General features: G+C 42.0%; 1 protein-coding gene across 6 annotated transcripts in view; it reads right to left on the bottom strand.

Moving 5' to 3' along the window:
- Positions 1 to 4,476: 4,476 nt before the first annotated feature.
- Positions 4,477 to 17,056, bottom strand: part of TEX26 (testis expressed 26) — a 63,353-nt gene continuing 50,773 nt past the window's right edge. For all 6 annotated transcript variants that reach the window (XM_049867701.1, XM_049867705.1, XM_049867702.1 and 3 more), the window contains 3 exons: positions 11,808 to 11,984; positions 9,127 to 9,288; positions 4,477 to 4,630 (listed from right to left, as the gene is read on the bottom strand). In XM_049867701.1, the coding sequence (XP_049723658.1) occupies positions 4,569 to 4,630; positions 9,127 to 9,288; positions 11,808 to 11,984 (401 nt within the window). In that variant the 3' untranslated portion in view covers positions 4,477 to 4,568. The remainder of the gene's footprint in view (positions 4,631 to 9,126; positions 9,289 to 11,807; positions 11,985 to 17,056) is intronic.

Here is a 17,056-nt window from a genome sequence, read left to right as displayed (position 1 = left end):
CAAGTTTACAGCTTCTCTTGTGCAAAGTGAAGACAGCAAGTTCTGCCAAAATATTTATTAGTAGTCTGGAGACAGACCACACCCTAAGAAAATTCCCTTTTCAAAGGATTGATTATATAACATTAGATTATATTATGAAAGGTGATTACATTATACTACATTAGGTTACGTTATGGAACAGCAGCTAGACTAGCATTTGGCCAAACCACTGGGAACAAGTTTAAACATGTTTACATAAGTAACAGTTTCCTCAAGAGGCTAAAAGCAAAGAAGAGATATTTCTGAAAACATCGAAATCTGGCTATATGTACTTTTTTTTTGTAGGGTATGTGTGTGGGGTTGGGAGTATGTTTTCCAGAGGTGTAGAAAGGACATCAAAAGAGCCCTCAGTAGATACCACAAGAGAAGACTTTTTAGGATCATTATCTGTGTTGAAAAACTACTATTTTTCAAATAATAGAAGTACAAGTACTGCATAATTAACTCATGCCAGGTGTAGTAACTGACTTGCTTTTAACGATCTGCTCTGAGAAGGAACCGTATTAAAGTGATCATTTACATCCTCTGGCACATTAACCTGAGCAGTGGCTACTGGCCTCATGACCATAAAAGTGTCCAGTGTTTAAAATTTCTTCACCATTTGGCAGATGTCCTGGTGGTGCAATGGTTAAGCACTTGAGTGCTAACCAAAAGGTCTGCAGTACAAACCTACCCAGGGGCTCTGAGGGAATAAGACCTGGCAATCTGCTCCTGTAAAGATCAAGGCCTTGGAAGCCCTATGGGCAGTTCTACTCTGTCACATGGGGCCACTATGAGTCAGACTTGACTCAATGGCACACAACAACAACAGATTCAGTTGTGTCCCCCCCAAATATGTGTTGGAATTCTACCCCTTATACATGTAGATGTAATCCCATTTGGGAAGTTAAAAAAAAAAATTAAATACGTAAAATAGAAGACATTTCCTGAAGCTAAAAAATGATCCCAGATAAGACTTATAGCCTCAAAAAAATTAGTCCAAAGATAAAGGGACAATATTATAAACTTTAAGGAAAAACAAACAAACAGGCCACTTATAGTGGTAATATAATCAGACCAGTAACTGACTTATAAATAATACTCTGAACTGGAAGAAAATGGAACAATGACACTGGACTATTGAGACAGTAGAACTGTAAGATTCAAGAATTTTATACCCAGCCAATATGTCATCATTTAGACCAAAAGAATGGCATTTTGGACAACTAAAGATTTAGTATGTTGCCGCTGTTGTAATTCACCTGAGGAAATACATAGAAAGTATTCTGATAAATCGGAACATGGATTTCATGATATGGAAAGATGAGGGTGTGAAAGGAACAGTGATAGTTAAATGCAAATGGTATCAATAATGTCAATGAAAATTTATAATATGCCTTAAGGCTTCTTTAATCAGAAAAGGAAATTACGAGGAAGTCCCTAATAAAAGCTGGGAACAAATATTCCAAACTAGCTCAGCAATGACGTGTGTGTGTGGGCACACACACACACACTCAGGGGATGGAATAGGAAGTACAATATGGAAGTGGGAGGGGTGGGAATTATAGGGAAGTAAAAGGTACTGGAGGCATAGGAATTATGTAATTTTTACGTACCAGTGGAGAAATTCAAATTTAGTAATAACCATGTGGGATAAAAAAAGTAGCTACTACAATAAAATATTAAAAAATAAACTCATCACAGCATAAATATTTTTATGAAAATAGATTTTCCAAAACAAAATTTAGTGAGAACACTGACAATTTTTTATTTTTTCAAATCTCTTTAATGTCTCACTTAATAGAAGACAAGTGGTAAAAAAAAAAAAAAAGTACTTAGAATGAACACAGTATATTTTTAAAATAGTGGAGGAAAGAAATGAAGAAAATTAGGAAGAGCAAAACTAAAAAGAACTACAGTAGCAAAGAGCAAACAAAAAATAATACAGAAAACATACAATCAAATGTATCTAGTGTGAACACTACCGTGTACTCACTGAATTCTCCTATAAAATGACACAGGTTGTCATATTAATTATAATATAAAACTCAGTCACAAGGTATTTTTAGAAATACACCAAAACAAAGTTACAAAGGTGGGAAATTAAGAAAAGCGAAGGATATACTAAAAAAAAAATGCAAAAAAGAAAACCAAAAAAAACCCAGCCTGAGTGCAAATACTAGTATCAGTTAAAATACAATTCATGACAAAAGAGCTTATGAGGACAAAGAGAAAAATAACATGTAGTGGGGAAAAAAGTTAATCAATAAACTCTAAATAAGTCCTAAACCTTAATAGAAAAACAGCATAGCAGCCAAAGATATAAAGCAAAAAAATCCTAAAAATACAAGTAGAAATTGACTAAAACATATTTATTGTGGAATATTTTTAACATTTATCTTTCACAATTTGACTGTTCAAGAATAATTAAGGCAAAGATATAAGGGATTTGAAAAATACAATAAACACTATATTTTTTCTCTTCATATATTCATGTAACACCCACAAAGATTAATCATATACTGATTGATACATGATATGCGATCAATATATGATATACTGATAAAGTTCCCGAAGCAGAGATTTTTTTTTACTTTAGTCCATTCCAACAAGAAATCAGCAAAAGATTTTTTTAAATATTCTAATTATTGGGAAATTAATAACTCCTCTTCCACATAATTATTATTTCAAATCAGAAATCAAAATTGATATCACAAATTAATTATTGAAAAGGGGAAAAAACGTTACACCCAAACCTACTGGATACAGCTAAAGTTATGTTCAGGAGAAAATTGATAGCCTTAAATAATTTTGTTTGTTTAAAAATAAAGCTAAACTAGATAATCTGTATAAAAAGATGTGGCAGGGCCTCTGATTTCCTCTAACTTCACAAGGGGGAAGGAGAACCAAGAGCAACAGGCAAAGGCTGATTTCTATGAGGTGGAGGTCAGACATACCTCGCCTCCGATCTTTTTACCAATTCTGATACCAACTGTCCCTCTTATGGCACTCTCTACTTCTCTGGTAGGTTTGATAATTTGTTGCAATGGTCACACAGAACTCGCAGACCATACTTATAATTATGGGGTTTACCAGGGAAGTAACAGGTTATAATTCATGTTCAGGAAAGTTCAGGATACAGTTCTTCGATCAGGACAGCCTCATCTCAGCCGTGTTACAGACAGGTCTTACTCTGGCCCTTGGCCCCTTGACCTGACCTCTTCCCTGCTTGGGCAAGTGTTAGAAAGCTCTTTTATTTCTGCCGATAAGTACCCCACTCCACCAGTAAGCTTCAGCATGTAGGTGCTCAGCTCTAGCTCCGTGGGTCCGCAAACCTAACTCCACCAAGTGCCCAGAGGCACCCTACTCCACCAGTAAACCTCCTGCCTGAAGGTGCTCAGCTTTCTTGCTCTATGGGCCGGGAAGGCCACTGTGCAGTTTCCTGCCAGCCTCCTGTCTCTGCTGCTGCCATTTCTCTGCCGCCACTTCTTACCATCTTTAGTGTTATAGCTCTCTCTCTTTCACTCAGTCTGCTGGGTCCAGGAGCTTCTCAGTGCAGGGATCCCAGGTCCAAAGGATGCGCTCCACTCCTGGCTCTTCTTCCTTAGTGGTGGTGAGATCCTCCCTTCTTGCCTCTGGCTTGGTTCATTTTAAGCCTAGCAGGATGATCAATTCCCTTGTTAGGGTTCCATACACCTTATTTGCATGGTAGCACCCCCACAAAGGTGCCATGCATTTTATTACCTTATAAGCAAGCTATCCAATCCTCTTGGTGGGCCACAAGCATCTTATTTGCATAGTCCCACCCAGTCCTTTGGTGGAAATTACAGAGACTATGGCTAAAAGGGCCATATTAAGTAGTTCACTGCAACAGTCAAACCAAACCTGTTGCTTGCTGTCTAGTCGATTCTGACTCATAGCGACCCTATAGGGCAAAGTAGAACTGCCCCGTAGAGTTTCCAAGGAGCGCCTGGTGGATTCAAACTGCTGACCTTTTGATTAGCAGCTGTAGCTCTTAACCACTACGCCTCCAGGGTTTCCGTTCACTGCACGGCAATCTTTAAATCTTAAACCTAAAGTATTCCCTGGAGTCCTAAAACTAAACAATAGTTTAGCTTAACTGATAAAAAAAAAAAAAAAAAGTCTGTCTTCAGCACTATGCTCTTTTAAGAACTATTTATATGGGATCGAATTGACAACAGCAACTCTAAAAATCAGAGAGAAACCTTAGGGGGCAGTGATATTAATGGTAGAGAAATAGCTCAGAAAAGGAGGCTAAGAATGGTTACACAACTTGAAGAATGCAATCAATGTCATTAAATGATACATGTAGAAACTGTTGAATTGGTGTATATTTTGCTGTGTATATTCTCAACAACAACAAAAAAATAAAATTATATATAAGAAATAAGGCTAAACGAGATAACACAAAGACACAAATACCACAACATAATTCGAGCAATTTGCATCTTAATTTTCAGTGATGACCAAGTCTGCCCTAGTGCTTCTATTGCTTCTCGGACTGTCTTCACTTGATCTAGTTTCCTTTTTCATGTCTTCTGTTGGTCAATGTCACAGTGAGACCGAATGAAGCGCTCAAGAATCTGTCTGTCTGAAAATTACCAAGAAAAAACAAGATAAAAATGTCCATTAAATTAAATGACAAATAGAAGAATTCTATCACTGAAGGAGGCAAATATCTGATAATAATGGTATAGGTACAAATTTAATAAGGCATCAGAATAACCAAAGGACATTATGTCTAAGACCTAAAAAGGCATAATTGCATAATTATTGATTAAAAAGAGTAAGTTAATATTCAAGGATCTGTAAGTCTTAGCGGGAAGAGCATGAGTTTTAGAATGAAACAGACTTTAGGTTTCAGTGCTATGCTGGCAAGTATTAGGAAGTCAGTTAACCTCTCTGCTTCTTCATCTCCTCATCTTTGAGTACAGTCAACAGTACTTACCTCGCACACTTGTTGAATGGATTAGCAACACCATGTGTGAGTTATCTACAAAGTGCACGGCCCATAAACGACACTCGGTATCTTATCTTATCCTTTCACAGTGAGGAGGTCTGGGGATGCAATAGTACAGCACTTGGCTGCCAACCGAAAGATTGGTGGTTCAAACCCATCCAGCAGCTCTATGGATCTGCTTCCACAGAGATTACAGCCTAGGAAACCCTATGGGGCAGTTCTACTCTGTCACACTGGCCACTATGAGTTGAAATTGACTCCACGGCGCCCAACAACAGCAAAGTGATAAACAGTGATAGTAAACAAACAATAAAGGTTATTGTCCCCAAAGTTTCACAGCAGGCGGGATCATTTTTTCCTACCCACCAAAGTTGGCAGGCTTTACTACCCTTGAGCGATCACTGTTTGACCATGGGAAGGCCTTCCAGCTAGTTCCCTGAACTCCATCTCCTCATCAGTAAAATGAAGCGGTCTTGTTTAGTTCTGAACATCTCCTGTTCCCTAGTCCTGATTACGTATTATTTTTTTCTGTTGTGGTAAATGTGTGTGTGTGTGTGTGTGTGTGTGTGTACACACAGGTTTGTGCTGCATAGCGTCTGTTCGGGCAACTTCCGACTGCACGTACGCCCATGGTTCCCTAAAGTTGTAATAGAGTTAAGAAATCCTGATGGGAGAATGGGACATACTTTGCTAGGTATTGTAGATCCTATCTGGAGAGGCAGGCAAGGGAGTCCTGGTGCCCATCTGTGGCTGCCTGTCCCACCGCACCCCCCTCAGACAGGGACCACAAAGATGTCGCTGGAGTCACTGAGAGTAGTTTGCCCCTCACAGCTGCCCCACTTGGCCAGGATGCCCTGCGCATCACGCTCAGGCCTGAAACCGTGGCTTTTCCTAGGGAGGCTGCCGCGGGGTGGTCCGGGCTGCTGCGGTGGTGGGAGAAGGAGCAGAAGAGGCCCTCGAGGCAGAAGACAGAGGAGGGGCGGTCAGGGTTGGTAGAGTTTAGAACCCACTGGGGGGCGAGGAAGGCAGGCAAGGAGGAAGAAAGGGAAGGGAGCCAGAGGCCTCCCTGGAGGCGGCCAGCTGGAGGGCAAGTGCCCACACTGTGGAGGCTGGGCGCCGTTCTCGGAGACTGGTTGGCGACCACGCAGGACCGGTGTTGTTGGAACCAAATTTTCATAAAGTCCCTTGGCTCAGTGATGGTGGCCCAAGTCCCAGGCCGGCCAATTAACCATCCTGCGAGCCTCTCTCCTGTGTATAATATGGTGTTCCCGCAACATCTAAACCGTATAACATCTCATTGCATAGAATGTATGGTGGATGTTAAAGTGATGCATACCTCTGTGTGTGTGTGTGTGTGTGTGTGTGTGTGTGTGTATACCAAAAACTCTCTTGCTGTGGAGTCGATTCCAACTCATAGTGACCCTATAGGATAAGGGAGAATTGCCCCATAGGGTTTGTAAGGAGCGGCGGGTGGATTCTAACTGCTGACCTCTGACTTTTGGTTAGCAGCCTAGCTCTTAACTATATACAGAGAGAGAGAGAGCGTTGTTTGTGCTGTCAATTTTGACTCATAGCCACGCTATGTGACAGAGCAGAACTGCCCCATAGGGTTTCCGAGCCTGCAATCTCTACCGGAGCTGATTGCAGATCTTTCTCCCTACTAGATGCTCCACGGGAGAAAGATGTAATAGTCAGCTTCTGTAAAAATTAGTCTTGGAAACCTTATTGGGCAGTTCTACTCTGTCACGTGGCGTCACTATGAGTTAGAATAGACTCGACTGCGATAAGCTTGGTTTTTTTCTTTTAAGGTTTACTGATTTTGGCTGCGGACAGATGAAGGACGGAGATTGGGGACCTGAGTCAGGTAGGAGAAAGAGCAGTCTCCAGAGTGGGTAGCTGGTAGAGGTCCTGAGCTTAGTCCTGACCACAGGACACAAAGCCAGTTAGCGACTCCCAGGGCACAAAGTGGGGTGCATAAGATGGCCCATTCAGAGCAGGAAGAAATACTAGAACCCCTATATTTATTACTTCTTTTAACATTTTGTAAAATATATAAAACCAGCAAAATCCAGGACCTGTGTAAGGCAGAAACATGTCAGAGAAGGAAAAGTCAAATATTTTCCATTAAAACAAGCGACAGAAAAATGATAAGACTGCACCCTGTCAAAGGTGGAAAATTTGTGAGACCTGGAAAAACAAGACAGTCCCGTTGAGTTCCGGCTCTCACAGGTTTCACTGTATTTCCTTAGTGGCATCTGAATACACTTTATATAAACATGAATCTGCAGTGGGGACATGTACTCAAAACAATGAGTGAGTGGGGTACATGGTCACTGGCATGGGGTGCTGTGAGCAGCTGCGAGAAGTGCTTAGTTTTCTCTCCTCTAACTCCTATTGTCTGAGTTGACACGCCCTCAGTTAGACTGACTAGTTTCCCCGATGTTGTTGCTGTTGGGTGCAGTAAAGTCAATTCCGACTCACTTTGACCCCATGTGACCGAGTAGAACTGCCCTGTAGGGTTTTCTACACTGTAATCCTCACTGGAGCAGATTGCCAATTCTTTCTCCCATGGAGGTGCTGGGTGGGTTTGAACCACCGACCTTGCGGTTAGCAGGTGAGTGTTTAACCATTACTCCACCAGGCCGGGCTTCTTAGTTGTCCTGAAGATGCTCCCCAATAGATTCCAGTCACCAGGCCCTGAACTGGCTAAATCATCTTGTGTGGAGTGAAGCAAAACTGCCCTGGAATAGCATTTGCCCTCTTTGAAGATGTGATATATGAAGGTTCTCGTGTACTTTAGGAACTCAGGTGGCACAGTGGTTAAGAGCTTGGCAGCTAACCAGAAGGTTGGCAGTTCAAATCCACCAGTCGCTCCTTGGAAACTCTTATGGGGCAGTTCTGTAGGGTTGCTATGAGTGGGAATCGATTCCATAGCAACAGGTTTTTCATGTACCTTAAAAATCCCTTCGTTTATTGATAGAGGGATTGTAAAATGGTGGTTCCTCACAAAATTAAACATAGAATTACCACGTTGTTGTTAGGTGCTGTCGAATCTGTTCTGACTCATAGCGACCCCATGTAAAACAGGACGAATCGCTGCCCAGTCCTATGACTCAGCAATTCCACTTCTAGGTATAGACCCAAAAGAACTGAGAGCAGGGGTACCAACAGGCACACGTACACCAATGTTCGTTGAAGCATTATTCACAGTAGCCAGAAGGTGAAAACAACCCAAATGCTCATCAACACAGGAAATGGATCAACAAAGCGTGGTGTACACATACAATGGACTATCACTCAGCCATAAAGAGAAATGAAGTCCTGATACTGGCTACAGCTTGGGTGAGCCTTGAAAACACTATGCGGAGTGAAATAAGTCAGTCACAAAAAGATAAACAGTGTAGGATCCCACTTCTATGAAATACATAAAATAGGCAAGTGTGTAGAGACCAAAGTTTACTAGTAGTTACCAAGGGTGGGAGTAGTTACCAAGCGGCTACAACTTAGCAATGATTGTGAGGATGGCGAAGGACAGGGCAGCGTTTTGTTGTGTTTGACACAGGGTCGCTATGGGTCGGAACTCACTTTACAGCATCCAACAAGAAGGAAGGGGGGCGAGGGGACCATTGGGCAGGGGCCACTGAGCTTCTGTTAAGGGTGGTGACTGTACAACACGAACGTAGCTAATGTCACTGAACTGTATACGTAAAAATATGTTGAAATGGTAAATGTTTTGATGTATGTATACTTCCCACAATAAAAAAATAAAAAGGCTGCCACAAAAAAAGTACCGCCAAATGGGAAGGAAAGATTAAACAAAACCACGGAATAGTACAAACACCCACCGGAGAAAACGATTAGCTGTAAGCAAAAGAAAAGTCATCCTGGCGCAATTCAACCACAGGCAAAATGAGATTGAAAATGAACGAAAAGCCTTCTAAAGAAAAAAAATTGCTTTCAATGGACTCAGGTTTGCACAACTCAATGGGATTTTTTTTGGAGGCAATATTTTCCTTTTTGTGGACATCAAACCCCAGTGGGCTGGAATGCGACCAACTTCTATTTGGCCTGAAGCAATTTATTATGCTCTGCAAAGGCATAAATAGCAACTCAAGACCTCTTCTTACCTTTGTAGGAAACCTTATTCAGGTACTCCGTGATTTGAGAGGGGTTGACTGAGTTTAAAATCATCAAGAAATCCAAGTAGGCATTCCCGTAATGACTCTGGTATGTGGTTTGACTCTTGGTAAGCTCCTGATTCCTCATGTAGCTATGGAGCACAGAAGGAACTATGGAAACACGTAAAGGAAACAGAGAAATAGTGGCTGTTACCAAAGCAAAGAATTCTTGCCTTTATTTTTTGAACATGTCGTTGGGCAACCCTGAGTCCAACTGGGAGCTAAACTGGCATCCTTAATGATATTGCAAACTAAGAAATGGCATTAAACTGATTCTTGCATTAATTAGGGACTGTCGTCCCTCGATGGTGCAAATGGTTTACACTTGACTACTAACCTAAAGGTTGGTGGTTCGAATCCATTCACTGATGCCACGGAAGAAAGGCCCGGTGATAAAGATTACAGTCAAGACAACGCCGTGGAGCTCAATTCTACTCTGTTTAACATGACTTAACACGGGTTTGGGATTTTTTGTTTGTTTGTGCAGATCTATTGGAACTTCGGGACTGTTCCTGCTGAAAATGGGAGCAGTGGAAGACAATGGCCAGAAGGTTGAGTTTGACCACCGTTTCCAGAAAAAAAGTTCTTCCTGAACTCTACTCTTAAGCAGGTCAGTGTGTTTGGATGGTAATATTCACCACCTGCTTAATAAGCTAATGCCTTCTGTCATGATTAATGTTATGTGTCAACTATGATTCTCAGTGGTTTGGCCAGATAGTGGACTAGTTGCTGTTCCGTGAGGTGAGGTGAGGTGAGGTGAGGTGAGGTGAGGTGAGGTGAGGTGAGGTGAGGTGAGGTGAGGTGAGGTGAGGTGAGGTGAGGTGAGGTGAGGTGAGGTGAGGTGAGGTGAGGTGAGGTAATCATTTGCATGCTATGATCTGATGTGATCAACCAACCAGATGAAAGAGGGAGTTTCCTTGAGGGTGTGGCCTGCCTCCAGTATATAAATGGATATCCTGGCAAAGCTCACTCCATCCTGTACTCATCTCGTCACCTGACCTCTGATTTCTGGGACGTAAGCCAGCAGAAGTCTCCGGCCTGAGACCTGACCTGCAAATATTGGATTCACCAGCTCCTTCAACCCCATGAGCCAACAGAGGTCTCTAGCCTGCTGCCTGACCTATGGACTTGGGATTGCCAGCTCCCACAATTGCATGAGCTATTTCCTGGAAGTAAATCTCTCTGTATATATTTACATACACATCTCACTGCTCCTGTAGAGAACCCAGACTAAGAAACCTTCATAGAAGCTGCGTTTTCTTTCATGACATCCCTTGTGCAGACTTGACACCCTAAGAGACTTACTTCCAGGGACTGCAGTACCTTAGGACGAGCAGTTTGGAAGAACGAAGGCAGCAGCTTCAGCCAACACTCATTGTCCACTCAGACTAATGGAGGTATGAAGTGCAGGCAACCCAAAAAAACCACTTATATTTGATTCTGAATATTGTTCATTTACTGTGGCTTCTGATGTGAATGGAATCTTTATGAAGCCAAATAATGAAGATGTGATGTGAAAATCCAATTTCTACCACCTACTCAATCTTTGTAAACCTTACAGACACCTTAAATAAGTGCTTTCAGTGCCAGCTGTGCCCTCTAACAGGAGCATGGCCAAAGAGAGGAACCAGGCTGGTGAGGGGACTCGAGAAGAGTGTTCATAGGGTCTAGGAATGCTTTAAATATTGATGACCAGACTTAGAAGGCACATGATAAGGTTTTCATAGAATGATAGGAGTCCATGTGTGGTGCAAATGATTAATGAATGTGCTCAGATGCTAACTGAAAGGTTGGAGGTTTGAGTCCACACAGAGGCACCTCCTTAGAAAGGCAATCTACTTTCAAAAAATCAGCCATCGAAAACCCTGTGGAGCACAGTTCTACTCTGACACACATGGAGTAGCCATGAGTTGGAGTCCACTCGATGGCAACTGGCTTTGCATTGTTTTGTTTTAATAGAATAATAGATTTATAATATGTAACCTCTGTGGGAAGAAGCAGAATCATTGACTCAATGTTTTAGTAAGGAAGATTCTACTGAGAATCGTTAAGAGGTTGGAGTTATGTGACAATGGAGAGAAGCTGCCTTGGGGGATGGAGCACTCCACTGAAGAGTTTAAGCAGGGACGCTGAAAGGAGCTCTGGTGGCACAATGGTGGCTCGGCTGCTATTCAAAAGGTTGGTCATTCAAACCCGCCAGCCACTCCATGGAAGAGAGATATGGCAGTCTGCTCCCATAAAGGTTACAGCCTCGGAAGCACTTTGGGGCATTTCTACTCTGTCCTATAGGGTCGCTATGAGTTGGAATCAACTCGATGGGAATGGGTTTTTAGGTTTTTTTGTTCTTTCATTTTATAATGGGGAGGTGTCTCCTAATCCCAACAACGGCCCCTCCCAGGCAGAATATGACCTCAATTTGCAACATATGCAGTCAATTCTCTTCTGAGACTTACTCGTCCCCTGGGTTTGAGGCTAGGCACCATAGAGGCATAGTTTTTGATTCCATGCAAGCGTTGCCAGTATTCTCTCTGACTTGTCAAGATCGCCTGCAAGCTCCCTATGTATTGAATACTCTTGGAGTGGGGGCATAAGATGGATGAAGTTGTTTTAAAAGCTACAGATATCCTTACCTATGCCTCGAGAAGCAACCGGCAGGCTTGAGTAGCATCCATATTTGAAACTAAAATCCTGATACTCAGGCATTTTAGCGGGAACTTGGTAATTCCGTCGAAATTCCGTGTCTAGAGGTCGGGGAAGTGACTTTTTCCATTCAAGAGACACTTGAGAACTTTCCTTAAGCTTCTGAGCTGGGTTTGGGAGTAGAAATGGAAGGCAATAATTAGTCCTTGTAAGCCATTCACCATTCGTCTATCAGTCTGTCATACCGTAGTGTCTTGTGTGTTGCTATGATGTTGGAAGCTACGCCACCAGTTATTTCAAGTACCAGCAGGATCACCCATGGTGGACAGGTTTCAGTGGAACTTCCAGCCTAAGACAGACTAGGAAGAAGGACCTGGAAACCCACTTCTGAAAAAAAAAATTAGTCCATGAAAACATTATGGATAGTAGTGGAACACTGTCTGATATAATATTGGAAGGTGAGCCCCTCAGGTTGGAAGGTACTCAGGATATGATTAAAGAAGACCCTCAATGAGATGGATTGACACAGTGGCTACAACAGTGGGCTCAAACAGCAACAATTGTGAGGGTGGCTCAGGACCAGGCAGTGTTTCGTTCTGTTGTACAAAGGGTCACTATGAGTTGGAACCAACTTGATGGCACTGAACAATGACAACAATCTATTTCTTTTTTTTTAAATATTTTATTGTGTTTTTGGTGAAAGTTTACACAGGAAATTAGGTTCTCATTTAACAATTTGTAGACATCAGTTACATTTTTCAAAATATATCAACATTCTCATTATTTCCATGCTGGTTATGTTTCCATTAATCCAGCTTCCCTGTCCTCCTTTGCCTTCTCATCTTTGGTCTAGGGTAAATGTTTACGATTTGGTTTCATTTAGATGAAATTATTTTGAGGTGCACAGTACTCATGGATGATGTTATTTACTTTTTGGGCCAATCTGTCATTTGGCTGAAAGATGACCTCTTGGAGTGGTTTGAGTTCCAAGTTTAAAGAATATCTCAGGGTTATAGTCCCAGGGGTTCATCTAATCTCTATCAGTCCAGCAAACCTGGCGTTTTTTTTAATTTGAGTTTTGTTCTACATTTCTCCCATTCTATCTGGGACCACCTATTGAGTCTCTGGTCGGAATGGTCCATAGGGGCAGCCGGGCACCATTTGGTTCTTCTGGTCTCAAGGTAGGTGATGTCATCGTGTAGACTATTGGCTCTATAGACTAGTTTATTCTTTGAGTCCTTGGTTTCCTTCTTTCTGTTTTGGTCCAGACGAGCAGGGACCAATAGAACAAGAAGCTATTTCTAAGGAGCTTTGGTGGTGCAATGGTTAAGTGCTCAGCTGCTAACCCAAAGGTCAGTGGTTTGAGCCCACCCAGGGACTCCGTGGGAGAAAAAACCTGGAGATCTGCTCCTGTAAAAATTAAAGCCTAGAAAACCCTATGGGCAGTTATACTCTGTCACATGGGGTCATTATGAGTTGGAATTGACAACTCAACACCACCTACTAACAACAACAGCTATTTCTAAGGAGCATCATATTGTCATTCCATTTGCTTTTGGCAGTAGCTTCCAACTGATTGCACTAACACTCACTCTTCTTGCATTTAGAACTATGGTCCACGTGCTTTTTGTGGCAACTACAACCAAGAAATAATTTGCTACTTTGTCATTCATAGGAAGTATATGCTGAGATGATTAGAAGTCATTTCTAATGAGTATGTTTGTATGTCCGTTAAGAGCGCCCTTCTGTTGTGCTCAGTGGGTATAGAATGCATTCCTGGGTTAGGGGACAGAGTGGGAGATTTTGGATAAGGTGAAAGGAGCCCTGTGGCACAATGGTTAAGCTTCAGCTGCTAACCTGCTGCTCCGTAGGAGAAAGACCTGGCGGTCTGTTCTTGTAAAGATTACAGCCTTAGAAACCCTATGAGGCAGTTCTACTCTGTCACATGGAGTTGCTATGAGTCGGAATCGAACTTGACAGCCCACAACAACAAGATTGCCTTTTAAAACACAGGAGGCCCAGTGCTATGGATTGAATTGTGTCCCCAGAAAAATAATGTGGAAGTCCTAACCCCTGTACCCATAAATAAGACCCTGTCTGGAAATTTTTTTTTTTGGAAATAGGTTTTTTTTTTGTTATGTTTATGAGGCCATACCAGAGTAGGGTGAGTCCTAAACCTAATCTCTTCTGAGTGATGTCTTATCTAAAGAGCAGAATAGACACACATGCACTTGTTCAGGAAGAAGAGGCCATGTGAGGAGTAAACCCAGGAATGCCAAGGGTTGCTGGCAGTTACTAGAAGCTGAAAGAGACAACGAAGGACCTTCCCGTAGCGTCAAAATCCCAAATTTGGACGTCTAGCCTCCCGAACTGTGAGAAAACAAATTTCTGTGAAGAACTGACTTGCGTTGTTTGTATTAAGGTACCCCTAGAAAACTAAAAAAAAAAAAGAAAAAAAAAATTTTTTTCTTTTTTTTTTTTTTTAGAAAACTAAGGTGGAGCCATGGTGGCACAGTGGTTAAGAGTTCAGGCTGCTTTCCAAAAGTTTGGCAGTTCAAACCTACCAGGCTGTCCTTGGAACCCTATGTGGCAGTTCTACTCTGCCCTATAGGGTCGCTATGAGTCGGAACCGACTTGACAGCAACAGGGTTTTTTTTTTTTTCATTTTTATAGGAGAAAATCCTATTAAAATACTTCACACACGTTCTTATCTCCCTCCTCATTCAGTAGCAAATGTTTTGCATTCCTACATGTGTTTTATGCTATATGTCAGTAATTACCTTTGTGTTGATTCCAACACATGGCAACTCCATGTGTGTAGAGTAGAACTGTGCTCCATCAGGTTTTATGGCTGTGGATCGCCAGACGTTTCTTCCAAGATGTCTCTGGATCAGTTTCAATTGCCAACCTTTCAGTTAGTAGCCAAGCACTTAACCGTTATGTCACATGGGTATGTTGGTTTGTGTGCCCTTGAGTCAATTGTGACTCAGTGACTCTATAGGACAGAGTAGAACTGCCCCGTAAGGTCTCCAAACAGAAGCAGGCTGCCACATCTTTCTTCCACAGAGTAGCATGTGGCTTTGAACCACTGACCTTCAGTTAGCAGCTGAGGGCTTTAACCACTGCACCACGAGGGCTCCATTTACCCTTGCATATAGGCTACATATAGATTTAGCCTATATACCGAGAATAAAGATAATTAAGTCATCGTTCTATCTTAAGACAACATCACACTAGTGTGCTTAGAGAGATGTATACAGAACAGATGTGGAATGTGATAAGTCTTGCAACCACAACACTTGAAACTGTGGTTTGCATACGGAGATATGTATCAGAATGACCTGGGAAGGTTCTTTTCAAAATATATCTGACGAACCTCATCCCAGATATTGAGACTCTCTAGAAGTCGATTCCAGGCATTTATATTGTTCACAAGAACCACTGACTCAGAGCTTTGAATAACGTGCTACAGAAGCCCAGAGAGAGTGTGGTGAGCTCTCTTGGGGCACGAAGGAAGACAAGCACCCAACAAGAGGATGCAGAGAAGGGCATGCTTTGACAAAGGGCCAACAGTGAGTGCGTGCAGCGTGGTCTGCCTGGTGGAAGTGCAAGGTATTCAGGGAGGACTAGTTGAGGTGAGGCAGGAGAGCTAAGCTGGAGCCAGACTGTGAAGGGTCTTGAATGGTTGGTCCATGTGATTCAAAGTGGACAAGTATAGAAGTGGAGTAAATGGAATAGAAGACCCAGAAGAGACAAAAATCAGGACCTAGACTTACTGTAGTAAGGAGCCCTTGTGGTACAATGGTTAAGCCTTGGCTACTGACCAAAAGGTTGGCAGCTCGAATACACCCAGCGGCTGTACAGAAGAAAGAACTGGCGGGCGATCTGCTCCTGTAAAGATTACATCCGAGAAAACACTACGGGGAAGTTCTACTCTGTCATACAGGGTTGCTATGAGTTGGAATTGATGGCACCCAACAACAACAACAGATTTACTGTGAGTTTCTTTAAAAACAAAAATAAAATCTCATTCTTCATTGATCCTCAGCTGTTATCACAGTAATAGACCTCATTAAATATTACTAAATTAATGAGTGATGAAAAAAACTAGAAACATAATTGATATAGATTAGCAATTAATATCTGAACCAAACTCTAGTGGCTGCATATGTAATATGTGCTTAGGTAACTCTTAGTAAGCTGCATATCGTTCATTCCATAGTGTGGGCTTAGTACTTCTCAACTTGTCTTTATAAAATTTCATGTTTATGAGCTCCTTCTGGCTTTACTAAGAAGAGAGGTTTCTGAAACAAGGGGCCCAACCAAACTCTGAAGTCTCCATGGTGGTCTGAAGTCTGGACAGACAAGATAAACAAGACCCAGAGCTACCCTGGTCCAATGCCAATCACACCCACAAGGTTTTGGCCTCTCCCCAGGAGTCTTTAACTCATCAGGAGCTCATCTCCTTCTGTTTTCTTTTTCACTTGAGAAATGTGATACTATACTAGATTGAGTGCAGTATTGGAGGTTCAGTGGTAGAATTCTTACTTTCCATGTGGAAGACCCAGGTTTAATTCCCAACCATTCTCAGCCACCACCTGCCTATCAGTGGAGGCTTGTATGTTGCTATGATGCTGAACAGGTTTCAGGGGAGCTTTCAGACTAAGACAGACTAGGAAGAAAGGCCTGGTGATCTACTTCTGAAAATCAGCCAGTGAAAACCCTGTGGATCACAACAGTCCAATCTCCAACTGATTACGGGGATGGTGTAGGACCAGACAGCATTTTGTCCTATTGTTCATGGGGTTGCCATGAGTTGGGGTTCAACTCAACATCAGTTAACAACAACCACAATGACAACAACAAGTAATGTAGGAAGATCAGTTGCTGGGGGAAAGATAATATTACGAGCTGAACCCACGTGAGACTTCTACTCAGTACTCAAATACATAAAACTAGGGGTCTGAGGAGAGGTTTAGGGAGGGGATACAAATGTGGAATTTCTCAGTAGCCAAGCGCTTAACTGTTGCACCACCAGGACTCCTAGTTTCATAGTAAATCTGCCTCTGCTCCTTTGTAAGCATGATGGTCAAATTTTCATTAGACCTTTAAGACAGTGAAAATAGAGACAATGCAAGAACAGATGAAAATACTAAAAAACTAGATATATCATTAATATCCTAAGTATATCATTATTAATATCCTAGGTATATCATTAATATCCTAAGATTTATAAGAA

Source organism: Elephas maximus, chromosome 23 (assembly GCF_024166365.1).
Source record: "Elephas maximus indicus isolate mEleMax1 chromosome 23, mEleMax1 primary haplotype, whole genome shotgun sequence".
NCBI classification, from domain to species: Eukaryota; Metazoa; Chordata; class Mammalia; order Proboscidea; family Elephantidae; genus Elephas; species Elephas maximus.
This window is presented reverse-complemented; position numbering and strand designations above follow the sequence as displayed.